This window comes from Melanerpes formicivorus, unplaced genomic scaffold (genome assembly GCF_026170545.1).
Source record: "Melanerpes formicivorus ecotype bairdi unplaced genomic scaffold, bMelFor1.0.p_v2 SCAF_46, whole genome shotgun sequence".
Lineage (NCBI taxonomy): Eukaryota > Metazoa > Chordata > Aves > Piciformes > Picidae > Melanerpes > Melanerpes formicivorus.
Window position 1 is genome coordinate 5,142,415 of NW_027142398.1, and position 17,715 is coordinate 5,160,129.

At 64.4% G+C, this 17,715-nt stretch overlaps 2 protein-coding genes across 5 annotated transcripts; one reads left to right on the forward strand and one right to left on the reverse strand.

Annotated features, from left to right (window-relative positions):
* The first annotated feature begins 4,934 nt into the window (after positions 1-4,934).
* Positions 4,935-14,377, forward strand: HMGA1 (high mobility group AT-hook 1). Of its 3 annotated transcripts, none has more exons than XM_068159818.1 (6): positions 4,935-5,024; positions 5,285-5,485; positions 11,023-11,134; positions 11,934-12,017; positions 12,852-12,902; positions 13,185-14,377. In XM_068159818.1, exons 3-6 carry the CDS (start codon positions 11,033-11,035, stop codon positions 13,239-13,241), a joined length of 294 nt encoding a protein of 97 aa, XP_068015919.1. In that variant the 5' UTR covers positions 4,935-5,024; positions 5,285-5,485; positions 11,023-11,032; the 3' UTR covers positions 13,242-14,377. The 3 variants fall into 3 exon arrangements, with proteins under 3 accessions (XP_068015919.1, XP_068015921.1, XP_068015920.1); XM_068159820.1 differs by having other exon boundaries at positions 13,188-14,377; XM_068159819.1 differs by having other exon boundaries at positions 11,937-12,017.
* A 211-nt stretch (positions 14,378-14,588) lies between these two features.
* SMIM29 (small integral membrane protein 29) lies at positions 14,589-16,682 on the reverse strand. 2 transcript variants are annotated; one of them, XM_068159816.1, is made up of 4 exons: positions 15,806-16,682; positions 15,689-15,714; positions 15,502-15,612; positions 14,589-15,108 (listed from the first exon to the last, which is right to left on the reverse strand). In XM_068159816.1, the coding sequence occupies exons 1-4, from the start codon at positions 16,403-16,405 to the stop codon at positions 14,736-14,738; spliced, it is 1,110 nt and encodes a 369-aa protein (XP_068015917.1). In that variant the 5' UTR covers positions 16,406-16,682; the 3' UTR covers positions 14,589-14,735. The 2 variants fall into 2 exon arrangements, with proteins under 2 accessions (XP_068015917.1, XP_068015918.1); XM_068159817.1 differs by having other exon boundaries at positions 14,966-15,108; positions 15,507-15,612.
* Between the last annotated feature and the right edge of the window lie 1,033 nt (positions 16,683-17,715).

The window sequence follows — 17,715 nt, forward strand, 5'->3', positions numbered from 1 at the left end:
CAGCAGCACAGAGCCCCCCCAGATGCAGCAGCACAGAGACCCCCCCCGGGCCCAGCAGCACAGAGCCCCCCCAGACGCAGCAGCACAGAGCCCCCCCAGACGCAGCAGCACGGAGCCCCCCCAGATGCAGCAGCACAGAGACCCCCGGGCCCAGCTCCCCCCTGGCAGGGGATTGGAAGCAAACTCTTGTTCAGTGGGGGGAAGGGATGAAACCTGGGTTCTGGGATCAGGAAGCCTGAAGCCAGCAGGGGAAGCAGCAGCTCAGCACCCCCAAATCCGGATTTCAGGGCCTGTGAGCAAGGAGCAGGATGGGGCCTGGTGAGGACAAGGACAGGACGGTGGTTGCTCTGCTGACCCAGCCCCACTGCCTGCAGGTCAGAAGTCAGAAACACAAACCATCCCTGCCCCTCCAGCCATGCTGCTGGATGTGAGGGGCAATGCCTGGGCAGTGCCCAGCAGCACCAGGGCCAGCCTCACAACGCTACACCCAGGTGGCCAAGCCCCCCCCCCAGCTACAGCAGATGGGGGCAGGAGCTCAGTGTCCCACACACCTTGGCTCCAAACCACCTCCCAAAGCAAGCAGAGATGCTGGCTGCCAGAAATGTCTTTTCCTGGGGGTAATTATTGATTGCAGCCAGTAATAAATATTGCAGCAGGGATTTGCAGGCAAGCTCTGAGGTCACAGCGGGGGGGGGAGGTGGGGAGGGGTCTCTGTGTGCTCCCCCCCGGCTCTCCCACATGGACCTGGCTGAGTCCTTCCTGCAGGAAGAAGTATTTCTGCTTGAGCAGCCTGGGCTAGCGGGAGGTGTCCCTGCCCATGGCAGCACGGAGCCCTGCCCATGGCAGGGAGGTTGGGACTGGATGATCTTTGAGGTCCCTTCCAATCCAGGAGCATCCAAGAGGCTGCAGGGAGCGTGGTGCTCGCTGCAGAGGAGCTGGCTGCATGCTCCCTGCTGCCAGCAGCCCCAGGATGCTGGGAATGAGCAGGAGCCAGGTCCTGCCTGGGGCTTTTCATTCTGCAAAGCCTCTTGTGCAGAAGGAGGATCCTCAACAAATGCTGCTCATGATGCAGCTGGGTCCCTGGTGGTGCTGGGGATGCTCCAGGCACAGCATGAGACATCCCTGGTCAGCAAGGTCCCAGCACTGCTGAGCAAAAGCATCTGAGAGGGACACAGCCCAGCAGGAGGCTGGACACCAGCAGCAGTGGAACTTGCTCCTCACCTGGCCTGGAGCACATCACAGCACCCCGACCCCCATCTCCCCCCTGCAGGGGCCAGCATCTGTCTCTGCAAGGCCCAGAACGGCAGGGGTTAATTAGCTGCTGTTCAGGAGGGCTCTGGAGGTGACCCACACCCCACGCTGCTAATTAGTCCTTCCAATTACCCAGCAGCCCAGGCTGAGAGGTTTCCCAGAGCTGCCTTCAGAGGATCTGGTTTCCCCTTTCCCAGGGAAATTAGCAGGAATTAGGCACCCAAATCCCACAGGCAGCTTTGTGGAGCTCGGGGGCTGGTGCTGGGACGTGGGGCAGAGGGGCACAAGAGGTCCTCCCCCCCCAGGGCCACCCTCTAGTCCTCCACATCCCACCCGGAGGTGGCTGCATTTTGGGTGCAGATGATCAGCATCTGCGATTCTGCAGAGTGCTGCTGAGCTGAGGGAGCAGAAATCACAGAGCCCAGCGGGGGGGGGGGGGGGGGGGGGGGGGCAGAAGGGACCTCTGGGGATCACCCAGGTCCAAGCCCCCTGCTCCAGCAGGGCAGCCACAGCAGCTTGCCCAGGAGCACCATGGCCAGGGGGGGTTGGAAGCTCTGCAGAGAAGGACACTCCACAGCCTCTCTGGGCAGCCTGCTCCAGGCCTCCAGCAGCCTCACACCAGAGAAGTTTCTCCTCCTGGTCAGATGGAGCCTCCTGGGGTTCAGTTTGTGCCCACTGCCCCTTGTGCTGTCCCTGGGCACCACTGAGCAGAGCCTGGCCCCAAGATCAAATCATTCCAAGCATTTTCTTTTCAGGGCACCTTGCAGAGCTGCAGCTTTGCCCAGGCTCTGGGCACCTCTTTCCCATCTGATGTGCCCTGGGCACATCTATTTCACCCCTTTCCCCATCTGATGTGCCCTGGGCACATCTATTTCACCCCTTTCCCCACCTGATCTCCTCCCAGGCCTGACACAAAGTACAAATTAATGTTTTATAAACCTGGGGGAAAGAATTTGCAGCACAATGCACAAATGTAAAGCTTTCCCTGTTGGGTAACAAATGAGATGGGGGGCACCCTGCAAGCCCTGTGTGCACCCCACATCTGCAGCACTCACACCCCACAGCCTGTCCCTTCACGCTGGGGGCTGGTGCCCCCCAGAGCAGCAGCTTTAAGGCTGTGATTTATCAGCTGATTCAGGAATTGGTCCCTGGAATAAAGCTGCAGGGAAATCCTGCTCTGGAGAGTGCTAAATCCAGGCTGCCGAGGAGGAAGGAGTTGTTGAATCAAATTAGAGGAGCTGTTCCAGGGTGGGTTTGGGGCTGTTTGGCCACATGGGGCTTCATCGGTGGAAACAAAGCCAGGAGGGGAAACAAAGGGCCGGTGCCGGTCCCTGTCCCCTCCCGCCGCGGCTGGCCTCACAAACGCCCCGGCCAGGGCATCCCCGGCCGGTGTCCCAGCAGGATTCCCCGCCGGCCCGGGGTAAGGCAGGGCAGCACCTGCCCCGGCACGGAGCAGGCTGCTCCTCCACGCTGGAGGGAAACCTCACTCCGTGTCCCTCTTTGTGTCCCTGCTCGTGTCCCCGGCTCCTGCTGCTCTCACTCTGGGCTCAGCACGGAGCTGACCTGCAGCCTGTGGCTTCCTGCTCCCCAATCCACACCGACCACAGGCCTGAGCTGGGGACAACTCCGAAAACAAAAGTGAAAATGATCCTCCCGGTCTGAAGCCCTGGGCCCAGTGCTGGGCTCTGCTCAAGCCTCTGCAGCCTGGCACCAGCCTGCACCTCCCTTTGCTGCTTGGGCATCGAACCCCCACAGCTTGCTTTGGATTCAAAGTGGGGGCAGTCCCCACCCTGCAGTGCAGACCTCTCAGCCTCTGCCAGGCTGCTTCCAGCATCGGAGTCCTCCCATCCTGGCACCTTCTGAGTGCCAAACAAATCCCATTTCCCCATTTCCCCTCCCAGTGCACACAGCCCTGTGCTGGTTTCCATCCTGGCTGCTGGGAACATCTCACAGCAATTCTGCTCTGCTGTGAAGACCAAGTGGCCACCCCACAGCTTGGGCAGGCTCCTGGGAGCCTTCCCAGGGTAGGCATTGCCAAAAGTTTCAGGGATCAAAGCAAGCAGGAGCAGCCTGGGCTGCTCACAGCAAATCCTGCCCCAGCCATTCACTGCTGAATAAATAAGGAGGGATATTAATAACAGCCAACCTCTGCCAGGCATGGAAACCAAACTCCTCACCAGGCTCACGGCAAAGCCCAAGCAGGGCTGGGGCTGCTGCAGGCAGGAAGCACCTCAGCACCTCCAGTTTTAAACCTTGGTGCATGCAAGGCCCCTCCGGGGGAGGAGCCCCAGCACCATGCCCAGGCTCAGGGAGCTCAGCCCCAAAATGCAGCAGTGCCAGCAGGATGATGCCTTGTAAACAGCTCAGCCTCTTCCAGGGTGGTTTCTTATTCCTCCCCCTCCTTTTTGCTTTTGTTTTCCTGATGGCCAGAGAGGGACACTGCTCTGATTGTCTTTCAGGCAGGGGATTTTAAAAGCACAAACAATTAGCAAAAGAAGAGCCCTGAGCCCAGCTCCCTCGGGGCTGAGGTCTTTTCAGGATGCTGAAGTTTTGCACATGCAGACATTGGTGCCCCCAGGTTTCACACGTGTAAAGGGTTTGGTGTTTTGGGTTGGGTTTTGGGGGGTGGTGGTGCCTGAAAATTAAACCCAGGCTCAGCCAGCCTAAAGCTCAGCTCATTCTGAGCTCATTCTGTGATTCTGTGATTTGGATTTCCTTGCATCCCACCAAAAATCCACCAGGAAACCCCAAACGTCTTGGAAAACCTTGCCTGTGCCGCAGGGAGGGGCTGGGTTTGGGGGTACCTACCTGGAGCGCTGACCTTGCCTCCTTTTCCAGGCTGACCCAAACCACTTCTCAAAACAGACCACAGGAATCCAGAGCAAAGCTCTTTACCATCTGCTGAACCCCCAGGAGACCCTCAGGGCTGCTCATCAGCTCCCCCAGCCCCACCACACTGAGCAGGGCTCCCCCCCAGCCTCCCATTTCTGCCATGAAAAACAAAATAAATACTCTGACCAGCGGCAGCTGGCCCTGGGAGGCCCAGGGATGGAGCAGCCGCTGCTGGAGCATCCCCATGGAGATCACAGAGGTGCAGCTGGCAGGGAAGCAGTGAAAGGAGAGAGCACTGAGATCTGCCCACGGGTGTGTGGCACAGCCCCCGCTGGTGACTGCCCCCACAGATGCCAAACGCCTCCACGACAGCCCCGAACCACCAGGGAGAGTGTTTTGAAGGGGGAAGGGGACAGCTGGGGTTTAACCTCGAGGTGTTCCCAGCCAGGAGCAGCCCAGGACATCGAGGGGTACCCGTGCCGCCCACCCAGACAGGAGCACCCCAAGATACCAAGGGGTACCCGCACCTCCTACCCATCCCGGGCCCCAACCAGGAGCATCCCAAGACGTCCAGACGTACCCACACCCCCCAGCCAGGAGCATCCCAGGAGGTCCAGGGGGTCCTGCGCCCCCCACGCAGCCAGGAGCATCTCAGGGAAGGAAAGGAGGATGTCTCCATCCTCCCCCAACGCTGCCCCCGGGGGAAAACTCCCCGTCAGCCCCGGGGATGAGGAGGGGGAGCGCCGCCGGCGCCCGCCCGCCGCAGCCCTTTGAACGAACCTATCGGTCCTGGCCCCGCCGCCGCCTGCCCGCCCCCGCCGTGATGCAGCCCGGCTGCTCCTCCCCCCGCTCCGCAAAGGGCTGGAAGCTCCCCTTAGCCTGGTTGCCCTTATTTAATTTCGAGTGTGATTTGGCTATTTTTAGCAGCTGGATCCCCTCCAGTAAGGCTGGGAGCTTGCTTGCTTTTTTTTCTTCTCCCTCCCCCCCCCCTTCCCCCCCTCCCCCCTCTTTTCCTATTTTTTTTCCCTTTTCCTCCTTCCCTGCAGATGATTTTGACCCAGCTTCCTTCCTCCTGGAGCGATTTTTTTTCCCTCTCCCTTTATTATTTATATAAATAAGGGGGGGTGGGAGGGGGGCCCCTGCCGGAGCCGGGGATGCGTGTGCGAGTCGCAGCCTCTCTCCTCTGCCTTCTCCTTTTCAGATCCGCATTTGCCAGCAGCAGCAGAGCAGCAGCAGCAGCAACCGCCGGGCTGGGGGGGGGTTAATTCCCTTCACAACACAGACACGCCTGGAGGGGGAAAAAAATACAACCGCCCCCCCCCCGGAAAAATAATAATAATAATCATCATCATCCTAATCATCATCCCCGGCCCAGGCGCCCGGCTCCGAGACCCAGCTGACCGTGAGTCCAGGCCTTCCTCTGGCTTCTCTGCTCTGGGGGGATGGGAGGGGGTGCTTAAGAGGGTGCTCGGGGGGGGTCCGGGCTCTGCTTCCCCCGCCCCCCCTCCGCATGCTGTGCACGATCGCCCCCGGGGTGCTGTGCTCGCAAGGACGCGCGGGTGCGAGCGGCGGCTCCGCGCTGCCCTTTATCGGCGATTCCGGTTAATAATTATCGTTATTAATAGGGCGATGCACCTGGCGGGGCCGTGGGGAGGGGGGGGACACGGCTCGGGGGGTCCTGGGGCTGGCTGCTCCGGGGACTTTCGCTCCACTTACTCTGCTGGCGGTGCTGCGAACACCCCAAAAGCAGGGAGCGGGGGGGAGGGAGGCCGAGGTGCTGCTGCCTGCACCCAGCACCCCCCCACGCAGCGCCCGCGGCTCGCAGGGACCCACGGAGCCCGGAGTGGGGTGCGGGGGTCGGTGCAAGGTGCGTGGGGTCGGGACCAGGCTCTTCCCTCCGCTTACTGCATTTGGGGTGATGCAAAGACCTGAACGCCTGGGGAGGGAGCCGGGCTGCCGCCGGATGCGGTAGGCACCCCCCAGTGCCTGGGGGTCGCGAGGTGCGTGGGGTCGGTGCGGGGTCGGTGCAGTCAGTAGGGTCGGCGTAGGATGTGTGGGGCCCAGTGTGGGGCCGGGGTAAGGTGCGCGTGGTCGGTCGGTGTAGGGTGCGTGGGGTCGGTGCAGGGTGTGAGTTGCACATGTAGGGTGCGTGGGGTCGGTGTGGGGGGTGTGGGGTCCAATGTGAGGTGCGTGGGGTGCAGCGTGGGGTGCGTAGGGCTGGCGCAAGGTGCTTGGGATCAAAACGCGTGCGGCCAAGCCCGGTTGGAGGAGGGGCTGGGGGCTGAGGGACAAACAGAACTCGGTGCAAAGTTGCAGCGCTGCTGGGGCTCAGCCCTTCCCCCCCCAGCAGTGCTCACGCCGCTCCCGAGAGCTGGGAGCCCCTCACACCCCAGCCCCTGCTAGCCCCCAGCCCCTGCACCCAGCCCTTCCCCGGAGGGGCTGTGTTGGGGGGGGGTGGTGATGCCACCCCGGGCTGGCTCCCCCCCGGGGTTTTATTATGCCCCGCAGGAGGGGGGCTTCACAAAGCATGCGGCGGTGCCCTTCCTGCCGCTTTCTTTCTCCCCCACCTCCCTCCTTCCTTTCTTTTATCACTTCCTTTTATTATGCATGCCCAGGAAGGAAGGGGGGTGGACTTGCCTTAATAGCAGGCCTGGGGAGGTGGTGGTGGGGGGGTGTGTGTGGAGGGGGGGTTCCGAGCAGCCCCACGGAGGCCTCGTCCTCAGGAGGAGCGGCGCACATCCCTCCCCACCCCGGCCGAACAGGCTCTTCAACTTCTGCGCTGCGCTCTCCCTACCCCTCCTCCCCTCTCCCTTCCTCCCCGTGCCAGGAGGTGCGGCCGGGATCCTTCTCCAGCTGCAATCAGCCGAGATTTCCTGGGCGTGAAGGGATTGATTCGGGGTTTTTGTTTTGCTTGGTGGTTTTTTCTCCTCAGGATCTAAAGCCACCGCCTGCCTCCTGCTCCTCCCGGGCTGGTTTGGTTAATCTAAGAGTAGGTGGCAGGAGCAGGGATTTGTGTGGCTGTGTGCACCGGGAGGTGTAAGCCAGTGCAGGCAGCTGGGGGAAGGCAGGAGCAGGCCCAGGGGCACCGAGGAGCATCGCTGCCAGGGTCCAGGTTGGCTCTTTGGCAGCCCAAGCCCCTCCCTTGGGCAAGGGGTGGCTGCTGAGCGCAGCCCAGCTCCTGCCGTGGAGCAGGGGGAGCCGATGGGGCTGGGGGCTCAGCATCCATAGGGATGGAGGGGAGGAGGCCTTCATCCCCCAGCACCTTCGATCTAGAGGCAGATGTAGCTCCTCCACCTTCAAACCTTGCAGAGCTTTATTGCTCCCCACCTCGGGGAGCCTGCAGTCCCCTGCCCTCATCTCCGACCAGTTCCTCCCTGCCTGGAAAGGTTCTGTCTCAGCTGCTTCCTTTCCTCCATGGCAACACAGCTGCGCCCTCCCTCCCTCCCTCCCTGCCTCCCTCCCTCCCTCCTCCATGGCTTCCATGCTGGAGCTGCTTCCCACCGTGTGCCTGGCACCATCCCACTGGCTCTGGGTGCCCCAGGGGCCTGGCAGGTGCCACCAAGCCAGGGAGCATCACGCAGAGCTGGGGCTGCTGCTGGGAAGAGGAATGCTGGCTGGGAAGGTGCTGGTGGGAGGAAGGAGCATCCCCAGCCTTACAGAATTGCCTGGGGGGAAAAGACCTTAAGCTCCTGGAGCCCAGCCCTGCCCTGGCATCTCCTGGACTCAACTCTTAGACCACTTCCCCTGGCACCCCCTCCAGGGATGGGACTCCACCAGGTCGCTGGGCAGCCTGTCCTGAGCATCACCACCTTCTGGTGAAGAAATCTTGCTTTAAACCCAGCCTGAACCTCTCCTGGCACAGCTTAAGGCCTTTTCCTCTCAGCCTGTCCCTTGTTACCTGGGAGCAGAGCCCAGCCCCCACCTGGCTGCAGCCTCCTCTCAGGCAGCTGTAGAGGGCAAAGAGCTCTCCCTCAGCCTCCTCCAGGCTGAACACCCTCAGGTCCCTCAGCTGCTCCTCACCCAAGCATCCTTCTCATGCCAGGGGGGAGCCCTCGGTCCCCTGGGGTGGTTTCAGCTCTGGAGCCCTTGGGCAGAGCTCAGCAGTGGTGCAGGGGTGGGCAGGATGTGCATCTCCTTGCCCAGCACTGCGTGGCTGGGGGCACAGACCTGCTGGCGTGGCTGGGACGGTGCCCAGCGCCCCTGGCCGGAGCCGTGGCGTGGGGCCTGTGGCCGTCCCCGGCAGGGAGGGGGAGAGCAGGGCAGGGTGGGGGCCATGCTGGGCCCATCTGTTCCCAGCTACAGCAGAGGGCTCAGCGTGGAGGCTTCGTTTCCTCTGGCAGAGACTGACTCAGGCAGAGACAAACCCCCCCAGCCCCACCCCCGCAGCCCCCCTCCCCCGGGCCCCCTCCCCCGGCGCTTCGCTGCCCTGCACCCAAACCTTGCTTTGCTTTGCTTTGTGTTTTTGTCTTCTGAGAGACTCCTTGAAGGGCTCTGAGATGCCGTGAGTAATATTTTGGGGGTGTTTACACAACAGCATGGTTTCTGTCTCAAAAAACCCCAACAAGCCCACAGAAGAGCCCAGCCCAGAATCCGAGGGTGGTTTTTGTTGTTGTTGTTCTGCACTCTGAGTCACTTCCAGAGGGGAGCAGGAGCTGAGGCTTGTGTCTGACAAAGCCTCTAAGGGCTGAGCGTGGCTCCTCTGCCCCATGGCTCACCTGCACCCCCTCTAGCTGCCCTCCCCAGAGGAGCTCAGCACCCCTGCTCTGCCCCCTGCTCTGCCACTACCCAAATGGCTGCCAGCTGCTCAGGAGGAAGCGTTGCTAAGCCTGCAGGCAGAGGTGGGGAGAGCTCCTCTCTCTGTGCACAGAGCAGGCAGAAGCCAGACCAGAGGCTGCCAAGCTCTGGAGCTATGGGTGGGACCCAGGGCAGGGGTGCAGGGACCACCCCCAGAAAGAGAAGGGGCCCGAAGGGGCTGCACCACCCCTCCCAGCCCAGTCTGCCAGCAGCTCCAAGCACTCCCAAGGGTGGGATGCTGCTCCCACAGTTTTGTTTGGGAAGCATCCAGCCACTCTGAGCAGGTTCCCCACTCTGCTTTGGCTCCTGGAATGGATGATCTTGGAGGTGTTTTCCAGGCTTAATGATTCTGGAGAGGAGAAGGCTTTGGGGAGACCTTTAAATGGCTTTCCAGCACCTGAGGGGGCTCCAGGAGGGCTGGGGAGGGACTTGGCCAAGGGCTGGGAGTGCCAGGACCAGGGACAATGGCTCTGAGCTGGGAGAGGTTGAGCCTGGAGAGGAGGGAGAAGCTCTTGAGAGTGAGGGTGGGGAGACACTGGAGCAGGTTGCCCAGGCAGATGTTCAAGGCCAGGTTGGGCTGGTGGGAGGGGGTCAAGCTGGGTGATCGCTGAGGCCCCTTCCAGCCCAACCCATTCTGTGCCTGGCCCTGGCCAAGGAGCAGAGCAGGCAGCCTGTGCTGAGGGTCAGCAGTCAGCATGGTGGCTGTGGGAGCATTCCTGTGCCCTTCCAGCCTGGAGCCCATCCTGCTGGCAGCTGGGCTGGGAGCTGGGTGTGGAGCCTGCCCCACGGCTCTGGCAGAGCAGGTTTTGCCTGCAGCCCTGGGGAAGCACTGAGATGGAGAGGGGAAAATGGAGCCTCCTCCTTCTGTGGGTGCCAAGGGAAGCCACCCTGTCTCCTGGGACATGCAGGGACGACCCAGTGTCCCCAGGGCGAGTGCCAGGTGGTGGCTGGCCCTAAACCCAGCCAGAGTGGCAGCAGCAGGAGTGCAGCATCCTGCCCTGGGTGTGCAGTGCTGGCTGCCAAGGCAGGGAGGGAGCAGCAGGGCTGTGGGAGCCTCCACCACCCTTGCAAGGCCCTGGGACCCCGTGGCAGTGCCTGGAGGCTCCTGGTGCTGTGCCACACTCCTCCTGTTCCAGCATGCCGGCGTGTCTGGGATTTCAAGGGCTCCAGATTAAATCTGGAGCCACTCTCCTCTCAGGGAAAGGGGCTGGGCTCTGTGGGAAGGGCTGGCAGAGCTGCTGCTCCCCAAATGCCTGCTGGGGACCCCAGAAGCTGGCTCAGCATCGGGGCTGATTCAGCAGTGTCCATGCCAAGGGCTTTGGGGCAGGACCCTGCCCTGTAGCAACTCCCCAGCCAGCCATGGGGGGATGGAGGCTGCAGCCCTGGCAGGGCTGTGGCTGCAGTCCCCCTGTCCAGGGGAGGCAGGGAGGGTCTGAGCCTCCAGAGCCCACTGCTGGGGGCAGGCCCTGCAGCCTGTTGCTCCATCCCCCGGGGCTGGTGGTGTCCCAGGCTCGCTGCCCTGGGGCCATCGCAGCAGGAACTGGCAGGGGCCAAAGGTCTGTTTGCAGGGAAGGGGGTGGGGGGTGCAGTGGGGGTGGGTTTGCAGCTCTGCAGCAGCAGGAGGAAGGTTTGTTCCTGCCCCAGGTGCTGCCTGGTTCAGGGCAGGATCCCTGCAGCCCCAGCCTGGTGCTGCCCAGCAGGCTCCAGGGCTTGGAAAGCAGAGGCCAGGGAGGGTCTCCTCCAGGCACAGCTCTTGGTGCTGCTTTTGGTTCCTCCTCCTGCACAGTCTGGTCCCAGCTCCACAAGGAGAGAGGAGCAGGATGCAGGCTCTGGAGCAGGGCAGGGACTGCTCCTTGCGTCTGGGTTTTAATTCTAAGAGCTCTCAGAAAGGGGAACCCTGGTTCTTGTCAGCTGCTGGCTGTGCTGATACCCCCTGGCCACCCCCATCCCTGCAGAGGGGCCTGGGGACATCATCAGCCATGGGGAGAGGGTGGCATGGCCATGGCCAGGGGGGCTCCAGCAGCTCCCCTTGTCCCTCACAGGCTCCATCACTGCCTGTGGGGGCGAGGGCTGGGGGGAGTAGCACATCTTGGAGTGCCAGGCATTGCTGACCAACCTTCCTCCCCTCCCTCCTCCTCACCCCAGCTGAAGGACAATGAGTGAATCTGGAGCCAAGTCCAGCCAGCCCCTGGCCTCCAAGGGGGAGAAGGACGTGGCGGAGAAGCGGGGCCGGGGGCGGCCCAGGAAGAAGCCACAGGTACAGGAGGCCTCCTGGCAGGAGGCTGGGGGGCACCCCACTGGGCACCTCTGCCCACAGCAGTGCCCTCAGTGACACCCCAGGCTATGGGGAGGCAAGCCCCCCAGGTCAAGGCCTGGCAGCATCCCTGGGGCAGGGGTAGGGATGCCCATGGTGCAGCCCCCCCACCCCCCCGGGCAGCACCTGCTGGCTGCTCACCAGCTCCTGAGGAGCTTCAGGGGTCCCCCAGAGCTTGTCCACAGCCAGGGCAGGCTGGGGGCTGCCCCTGCCCCTGCTCAGCTGGAGCTGCCTTTGCAGCCAGGCTGATTAAAGCCCCATTAGCAAAAGCTGCTCAGAGGGATCAGTGCTGCTGGAGCCTTCACAGCGCCACACCGACGCCCCCAGCCCCCTCCCCGGGCCAGGAGGCCTTGTGCCCATTGTCTTCCCACAGGAAGGGGGAGTGCCCCCTGCCCAGCACCCTGCCAGCCCCTGGAGCTGGGAGCAAACTGGGGCCAGGGAACTCTTGGGGATGGTGGAGCTAAGCCCAGCTAATGCCAGGCTCACGTGCCTGAGCCACTGCCTGGCCAATCCCTGTGCCCCCTGTGCCCCCTGTGCCCCCTGTGCCCCCTGTGCCCAGTGCATCCCTGCCCTGGCAGGATCTGCAGGGGAGAATGGGGCTCCCAGCCCTGGGCATTCTGCTGTGCACTGCAAGGGTGCTCTGGGCATCAAATCCCTCCCCAGGGACTCCCAATCTGCAGTGACCCCTCCCCCTCCCCCCTCCCCTCCCCCCCCTCCCCTTCCCCTCTTTCTCTCCCACCAGCAGGAGCCCAGCGAGGCACCGACCCCCAAGAGACCCCGCGGCCGGCCCAAGGGCAGCAAAAACAAGGCCAGCACAAAGGGCAGGGTAGGTGGCAGGGGCGGGGCAGGGGAGGTGGCAGGGGCAGGGCAGGGGAGGTGGCAGGGGCGGGGCAGGGAAGTGGCTGGGGCGGGGCAGGGAGGTGGCTGGGGCGGGGCAGGGTAGGTGGCTGGGGCGGGGCAGGGAGGTGGCTGGGGCGGGGCAGGGTAGGTGGCTGGGGCGGGGCAGGGAGGTGGCTGGGGCGGGGCAGGGGAGGTGGCTGGGGTGGGGCAGGGAGGTGGCTGGGGGGCAGGGGAGGTGGCTGGGGCGGGGCAGGGAGGTGGCTGGGGGGCAGGAAGGTGGCTGGGGGGCAGGGGAGGCTGCTTTGGCCCAGCAGCTGTGTGCTGGAACCACAGCTCTGATTTGAGCTCAATTATTGCCAATTCAGAGCAGAGCTACCCCTGGGGCTGGGGGGGATCGCAGACCCCTGGGGCTGGGGGCATCGCAGACCCCTGGGGCTGGGGGGATCTCAGACCCCTGGGGCTGGGGAGATCTCAGACCCCTGGGGCTGGGGGGGATCGCAGACCCCTGGGGCTGGGGGGGATCGCAGGCCCCTGGGGCTGGGGGCACCTCAGTGCTGACCCCAGGGGGGTGGGGACAGGGGTGCTGTGTGTCACTGTGTGGACAGCCAGGACCGACCTGGCAGCGAGGCCACGCGAGTCACATCCTGCACCCACTGCTGAGTCACAGGGCTGGGAGCAGGGCAGCAGGGGGCACTTGGCTGCAGCAGCCTGGGAGATGCCACTGGGGTGATGAATTTGTCAGTCGTGGGCGGGAGGAAGGGGAACAGCCCCCCCGGGGGGCACGGCCCCAGCCTGACCCAAAGCTCTTTGTTGTGCTCAGAAAGCTGCGGTCACACCGGGGAGAAAACCTCGAGGCCGACCCAAAAAGACGGTGAGTGGTGTGTCCCCCCCCCGGCAGGGTGCTGGGCACCCCGGGGGCACCCCCAGCCCTGTCCCCAGAGGGGTGGGAGAGACGCTGCCAGGCTGGAGCAGAAAGGGGAGAGGAGGGGGCAGAGGACAGGCTCTGAAGCTGGGCTGCAGGCTGGAAGGGAGCAGGAGGCTGTGGGCTGGCTCAGAAGGGACCTTAAGGACCTCCCAGCTGCCTCCTCCGGGGGTGACGGCTGGGGGGCCGCAGCCCTCGGCGCCCCTCCAAGCCTCCCCTCTTGCCTGGCAGCAGCAGGACGAGGAGGAGGTGAACATTTCGCAGGAGTCATCGGAGGAGGAGCAGTGAAGGCTCCGGACCGGCGCTACCTCACCGCCCGCCGGCCCCGCGCCCGGGGGAGGGGGATGGGAGAGACCCTCTGCACCGCCCTGGCTTTTTCCTCCTCCTTCCTCCGCTCCTTCCTCACCCTCAGACAATGGCAGCACTGGAAAACAGCCCGACCTGGGCAGCCCCCGCAGCCCCCCACCCAGGGACTGTGGGGAGACACCCACCCCAGCCCCCCCCCCCCCCCCCCCAGCCCTGGGCTCTGGGGCAGCCCCACTGGCAAGGGGGTGCCTGGCAGAGAGCTGGGGCCAGGGCCCCCCACCTTCTGCTGTCCCTCTCCCCTCCATGCAGTGATCTCACCCATCCAAAGTGGGTGCTGGATGCCCCCCTGAGCACCAGGCTTTGCCCCGGGGGCCTCTACAGGGACGAGATGGGGTGGGGGCAGTGAAGGTGAGACCCCCCCCAAAGCATTAGACCTTTGCTCTGGCCTGCTGCTCCCCTGGGCTTTCCCCCTCCTCATGCCGCCCCCAGCCCTGGGTGACTGCACTGTGCGGGAGAGCAGCTCCCGGGCGCTGCCAGGGCTCGGTGCCCGTCCCTGGGAGTCCCTTGTCCCTGGGGGGGGCCCGGGGCAGCCCCTCCCTCCCAGGCTCTGGTTCTGTATTGTTTGGTTTGGGTTTTTTAGTACTCTTTTGGGTTTGTTTCCTTTCATTCACAACTACCTCTGGATATTTAAGTTCCACTCTGCGCTCGCAGATGTGCTGCTGGCTTGGGGGCGTCGTGGGCTGGGGGGGGTCCTTCTGCAGGGTGTTGCTGGGGGCTGGGGGGGGATTGGTTTTTCTCCTTCTCTTTTGGGCTTTTTGGGTTGGCTTTGAATTTTTGTTGTTGTTTTTTCCTCAGTTGCTCTAAGGTCTGGGCTGCTCTGCTGCTCCAAGGGAGGGAGGCTGGCAGGGTGGTGGGCTGGGGGGAGTCACAGGGGGCTCCCACCCCAGCCCCTGCACCACAGCTGCAGTGGGGCTGGAGGTCGGTGCTGGACAGCCCCGGAGGGAGAAAAAATCAGGGTTTGGTTTGGGGTTCTGTTGGTGGTTTTGGTTTTTTTTGGTCCACTGTTAATGACCTTTTGGTTTCCTATTTGCAGTTACTTGAATAAAACATTTTATGGACGTCTGCTGCCTCTGGCTGGGCTCCGGCCCCTGCCAGGGGCTGGGAGCAGGTTCTCTCCATGCTGGCAGAGCCCATGGTGCCTTCTCAGCAGGGAGCTCCAGGGTGGCTGCAGCCATGCTCTGTGGGGACAGACAGCTGCCAGTGGGAGAAGAAACAGGCAAAACCCTGCCCCCCCCCCCCTCCCCACCCCCCCTCGGCCCCCCAGCCCCGATGCCTTTCCAACACCAACCCCAACCATGCTGCTGGGACCTGATGCTGACCCCACCGGGGGGGGCTGGTCCATGGCCTGGCAGGGACTGCACTGCTGACCCCCCCCTGCCCCACACAGGAGGCTCCTGGCTGAACACAACCCCACATTTATTTGCTCCACACATGTGCTGCCCCTCCGTGGGCATCCTGCCCTCTGTGCCCACCAAAGCCCCGCGGCCTGGCTGCTCCCCTGCCAGGGTGCCAGCCCCAGCTGCCCTGCCTGGCACAGGTGAAGGAGCTGCTGGCACAGCTCAAGCGAAAACGAAAGGCAGAAGTGAGCAGAAGTGGAGAAACCCTCAGTGCCCGGGGGGGGGATGGGGGCCACAGGCCCTTCCTGGACATGCTGGCAGTGCCAGCGCTGACACCCTCCTCCCTTGGCTCCTGCAGGCAGGATTTGGCCCCAGCTCTGGGGGCAGGATCAGGCCTTCCAGTCCCTGCGTGGGGGCCGATGGGGTGAGGCCCCCCCCCAGCCAGGCACCACCTGCAAGACAAAGCAATCCCTCAGCAGCTGGGTGGCTGCAGCAGGGCCCAGCCCAGGCCACGCTGGGGGCAACACAGCCCTGAGCTCCCTGAGCTCGCAGGCTGCAGCTGCACAGCCCCCACCCCGCACCCCCACCCCCTCTGCAGGCTGCCTCTGTGCTCCCCCCGCGCTCAGCACCACCGGAGGCTCCTGAACTAGGGGCTGCTTAGCAATGATCATGCAAGAAACAAACCTTGCAGCACCCTGCAGCACCCAGCAGCACCTGCACCACCCAGCAGCACCTGCAGCACCCAGCAGCACCCTGCAGCACCCAGCACCGCTGGCAGGGCCCCACAGCCACCGACCCCTGCCCGGCCCCAAGGCACTGAGCCCCCAGACCCAGCGAGCAGCTGCCCCACCCGGGTGTCCTCCGCCTCCACCAGCAGCTCCTGCTCGGACTCCTGCAGCTCCTCGGCCGGGTCGTAGCTGTACATCGGCAGCAGGCGGTGCCGCAGGCGCTCAAACCTGGCCGGGGCACACGGGGGTCACCAAGCGGCGACCAAGCCCACGCCCCCCGCACCGACCCCAGCCCCGCGCTCACCTCCGCTTCTTCTGGACGTACATCACCTGCGCGGGGAGCAGAAGGTGTGAGCGGGCAGGGGGCTCCGGGTGGCATTGCAGGCCCCCCTCAGCCCTCCCCACGCTCCCACCCACTCACCACGGCCAGGAGGGCACCGAGGACAGTGACGAGGAGAAAGGGTCCCAGGACGTAGCCCACCAGCGAGTCACCCGCGGAGCCCGGGGCTGTGGGGGCTGTGGCGTTGCTCATGACCCAGCACCAGCTCTCCACATGGGGATGTGGCTGCCCGGCCCCTGCCGGACGTCTGCGGACCCACAGCCACCCAGTGACCACCAGCGACCCCCAGCGATAACCCCCCCAGTAACCACCGGTGACCCATAGCCAGCCCAGCAACCACCCGTGACCCATAGCCAGCCCAGAGACCAGCCCAGTGACCCATAGCCAGCCCAGTGACCCATAACCAGCCCAGTGACCCATAACCAGCCCAGTGACCACCAGTGACCCACAGCCACCCAGTGACCACCAGTGACCCATAGCCAGCCCAGTGACCACCAGTGACCCATAGCCAGCCCAGTAACCCATAGCCAGCCCAGTGACCACCAGTGACCCACAGCCAGCCCAGTAACCCATAGCCAGCCCAGAGACCAGCCCAGTGACCCATAACCAGCCCAGTGACCGCCGGTGACCCATAGCCAGCCCAGTGACCCATAGCCAGCCCAGTGACCGCCAGTGACCCATAGCCAGCCCAGCACCCCGCAGCTGCTCAGCAGCCTCCCCGGCAGTGCCTCCCCGGGCTCTGCGGAGCCACCCAGCAGAGCCAGCCCCGAGCTGGCAGCAGCCCCGAGCTGGGGGCAGCCCCTGCCCGGTGAAACCTCTCCGCCCCGGTAAGGAACCAACGGCCCCGCAGCGACCCCCGACAGGGGAAGCAGCCCGGGGGGGCCGGACCCGGCACCGCGGCCCGGACGATGCCTGCCGGGACACCCCCGGGAAGCAGCCGAGGGGCTCCCAGCACCCAGGACCACCGCCCCGCACCCCGACCCTGTCCTCCTGTGCCCTCTTCCCCTGCTCCGCGAGCTCCCCCCCCGCCCCCCCGTGCCCCCCCCGTGCCCCTTTCCGCCCTTCCCCCCTGCACCCTCGCTGCCCCCCCCCAGCATCCCCTGCCCTCTGCCCCCCCCCGCACCCTGCGCAACCTCCCTGCCCCCCGCGCCCCCCATCGCCCCCCCGAGCATCCCCGCGCGCCGCTCGGCCCCGCCCCGCCGCACCTGCGCGCGCCCCGCGCCGCCCGCACCCGGAACCCGCAGGCGCGTGACAGGAGGGGCGGGGCACCGGGAAGGGGAGGAGCGATGTGATTGGACGGGGGGCCGAGGGCAGGCGTGGTCTGGCGAGAGGCGTGGCTCCGGGAGAGGGCGGGGCGGTGTCAGGGCGGGGCCGGTAGGGGGCAGCAGAGACCGGGAGGGGAGGCGCGGGGGGGGGCGGGGGGGGGGCCGGGGGGGGAGTTACAGAGAAAAGGAGGAAAAAAATGGAAAAAAAAAGGGAAAAACACCTGAAAAAAAAAAGGCAAAAAAAGGAAAAGTGAAGAGGAGAAGGAAAGCACCCAGAAATGGGCGGAAAAAGCCCCAAAATGGGGACAGGACAAAGGGGAAGGGAAGGAAAGGTTCAAAAGCAGCAAAAAGGTGGGAAAGGGCCCGGTGGAGGGGGCAGAGGGAGGGGCTGGGGGAGCAAAAGCCGGGAAGGAGAGATGGAGGGGCACGGGGCAGGGCTTGGAGTGGGGAGGGGGGGGAGAGACAGAAGGACAGATGGACAGATGGACAGATGCATGGTGGAGGACAGGGATGGATGGATGGATGGACGGACAGATCAATAGGCAGATGAGGGATGGAGGGAGGGAAGGAGGGAGGGAAGGAGGGAGGGAAGGAGGGAGGGAAGGAGGGAGGGAAGGAGGGAGGGAAGGAGGGAGGGAAGGAGGGAGGGAAGGAGGGAGGGATGCTTGGCACAGGCTGCCCGGGGAGGTGGTGGAGTCCCCATGCCTGGAGGTGTTCCAGAAACCT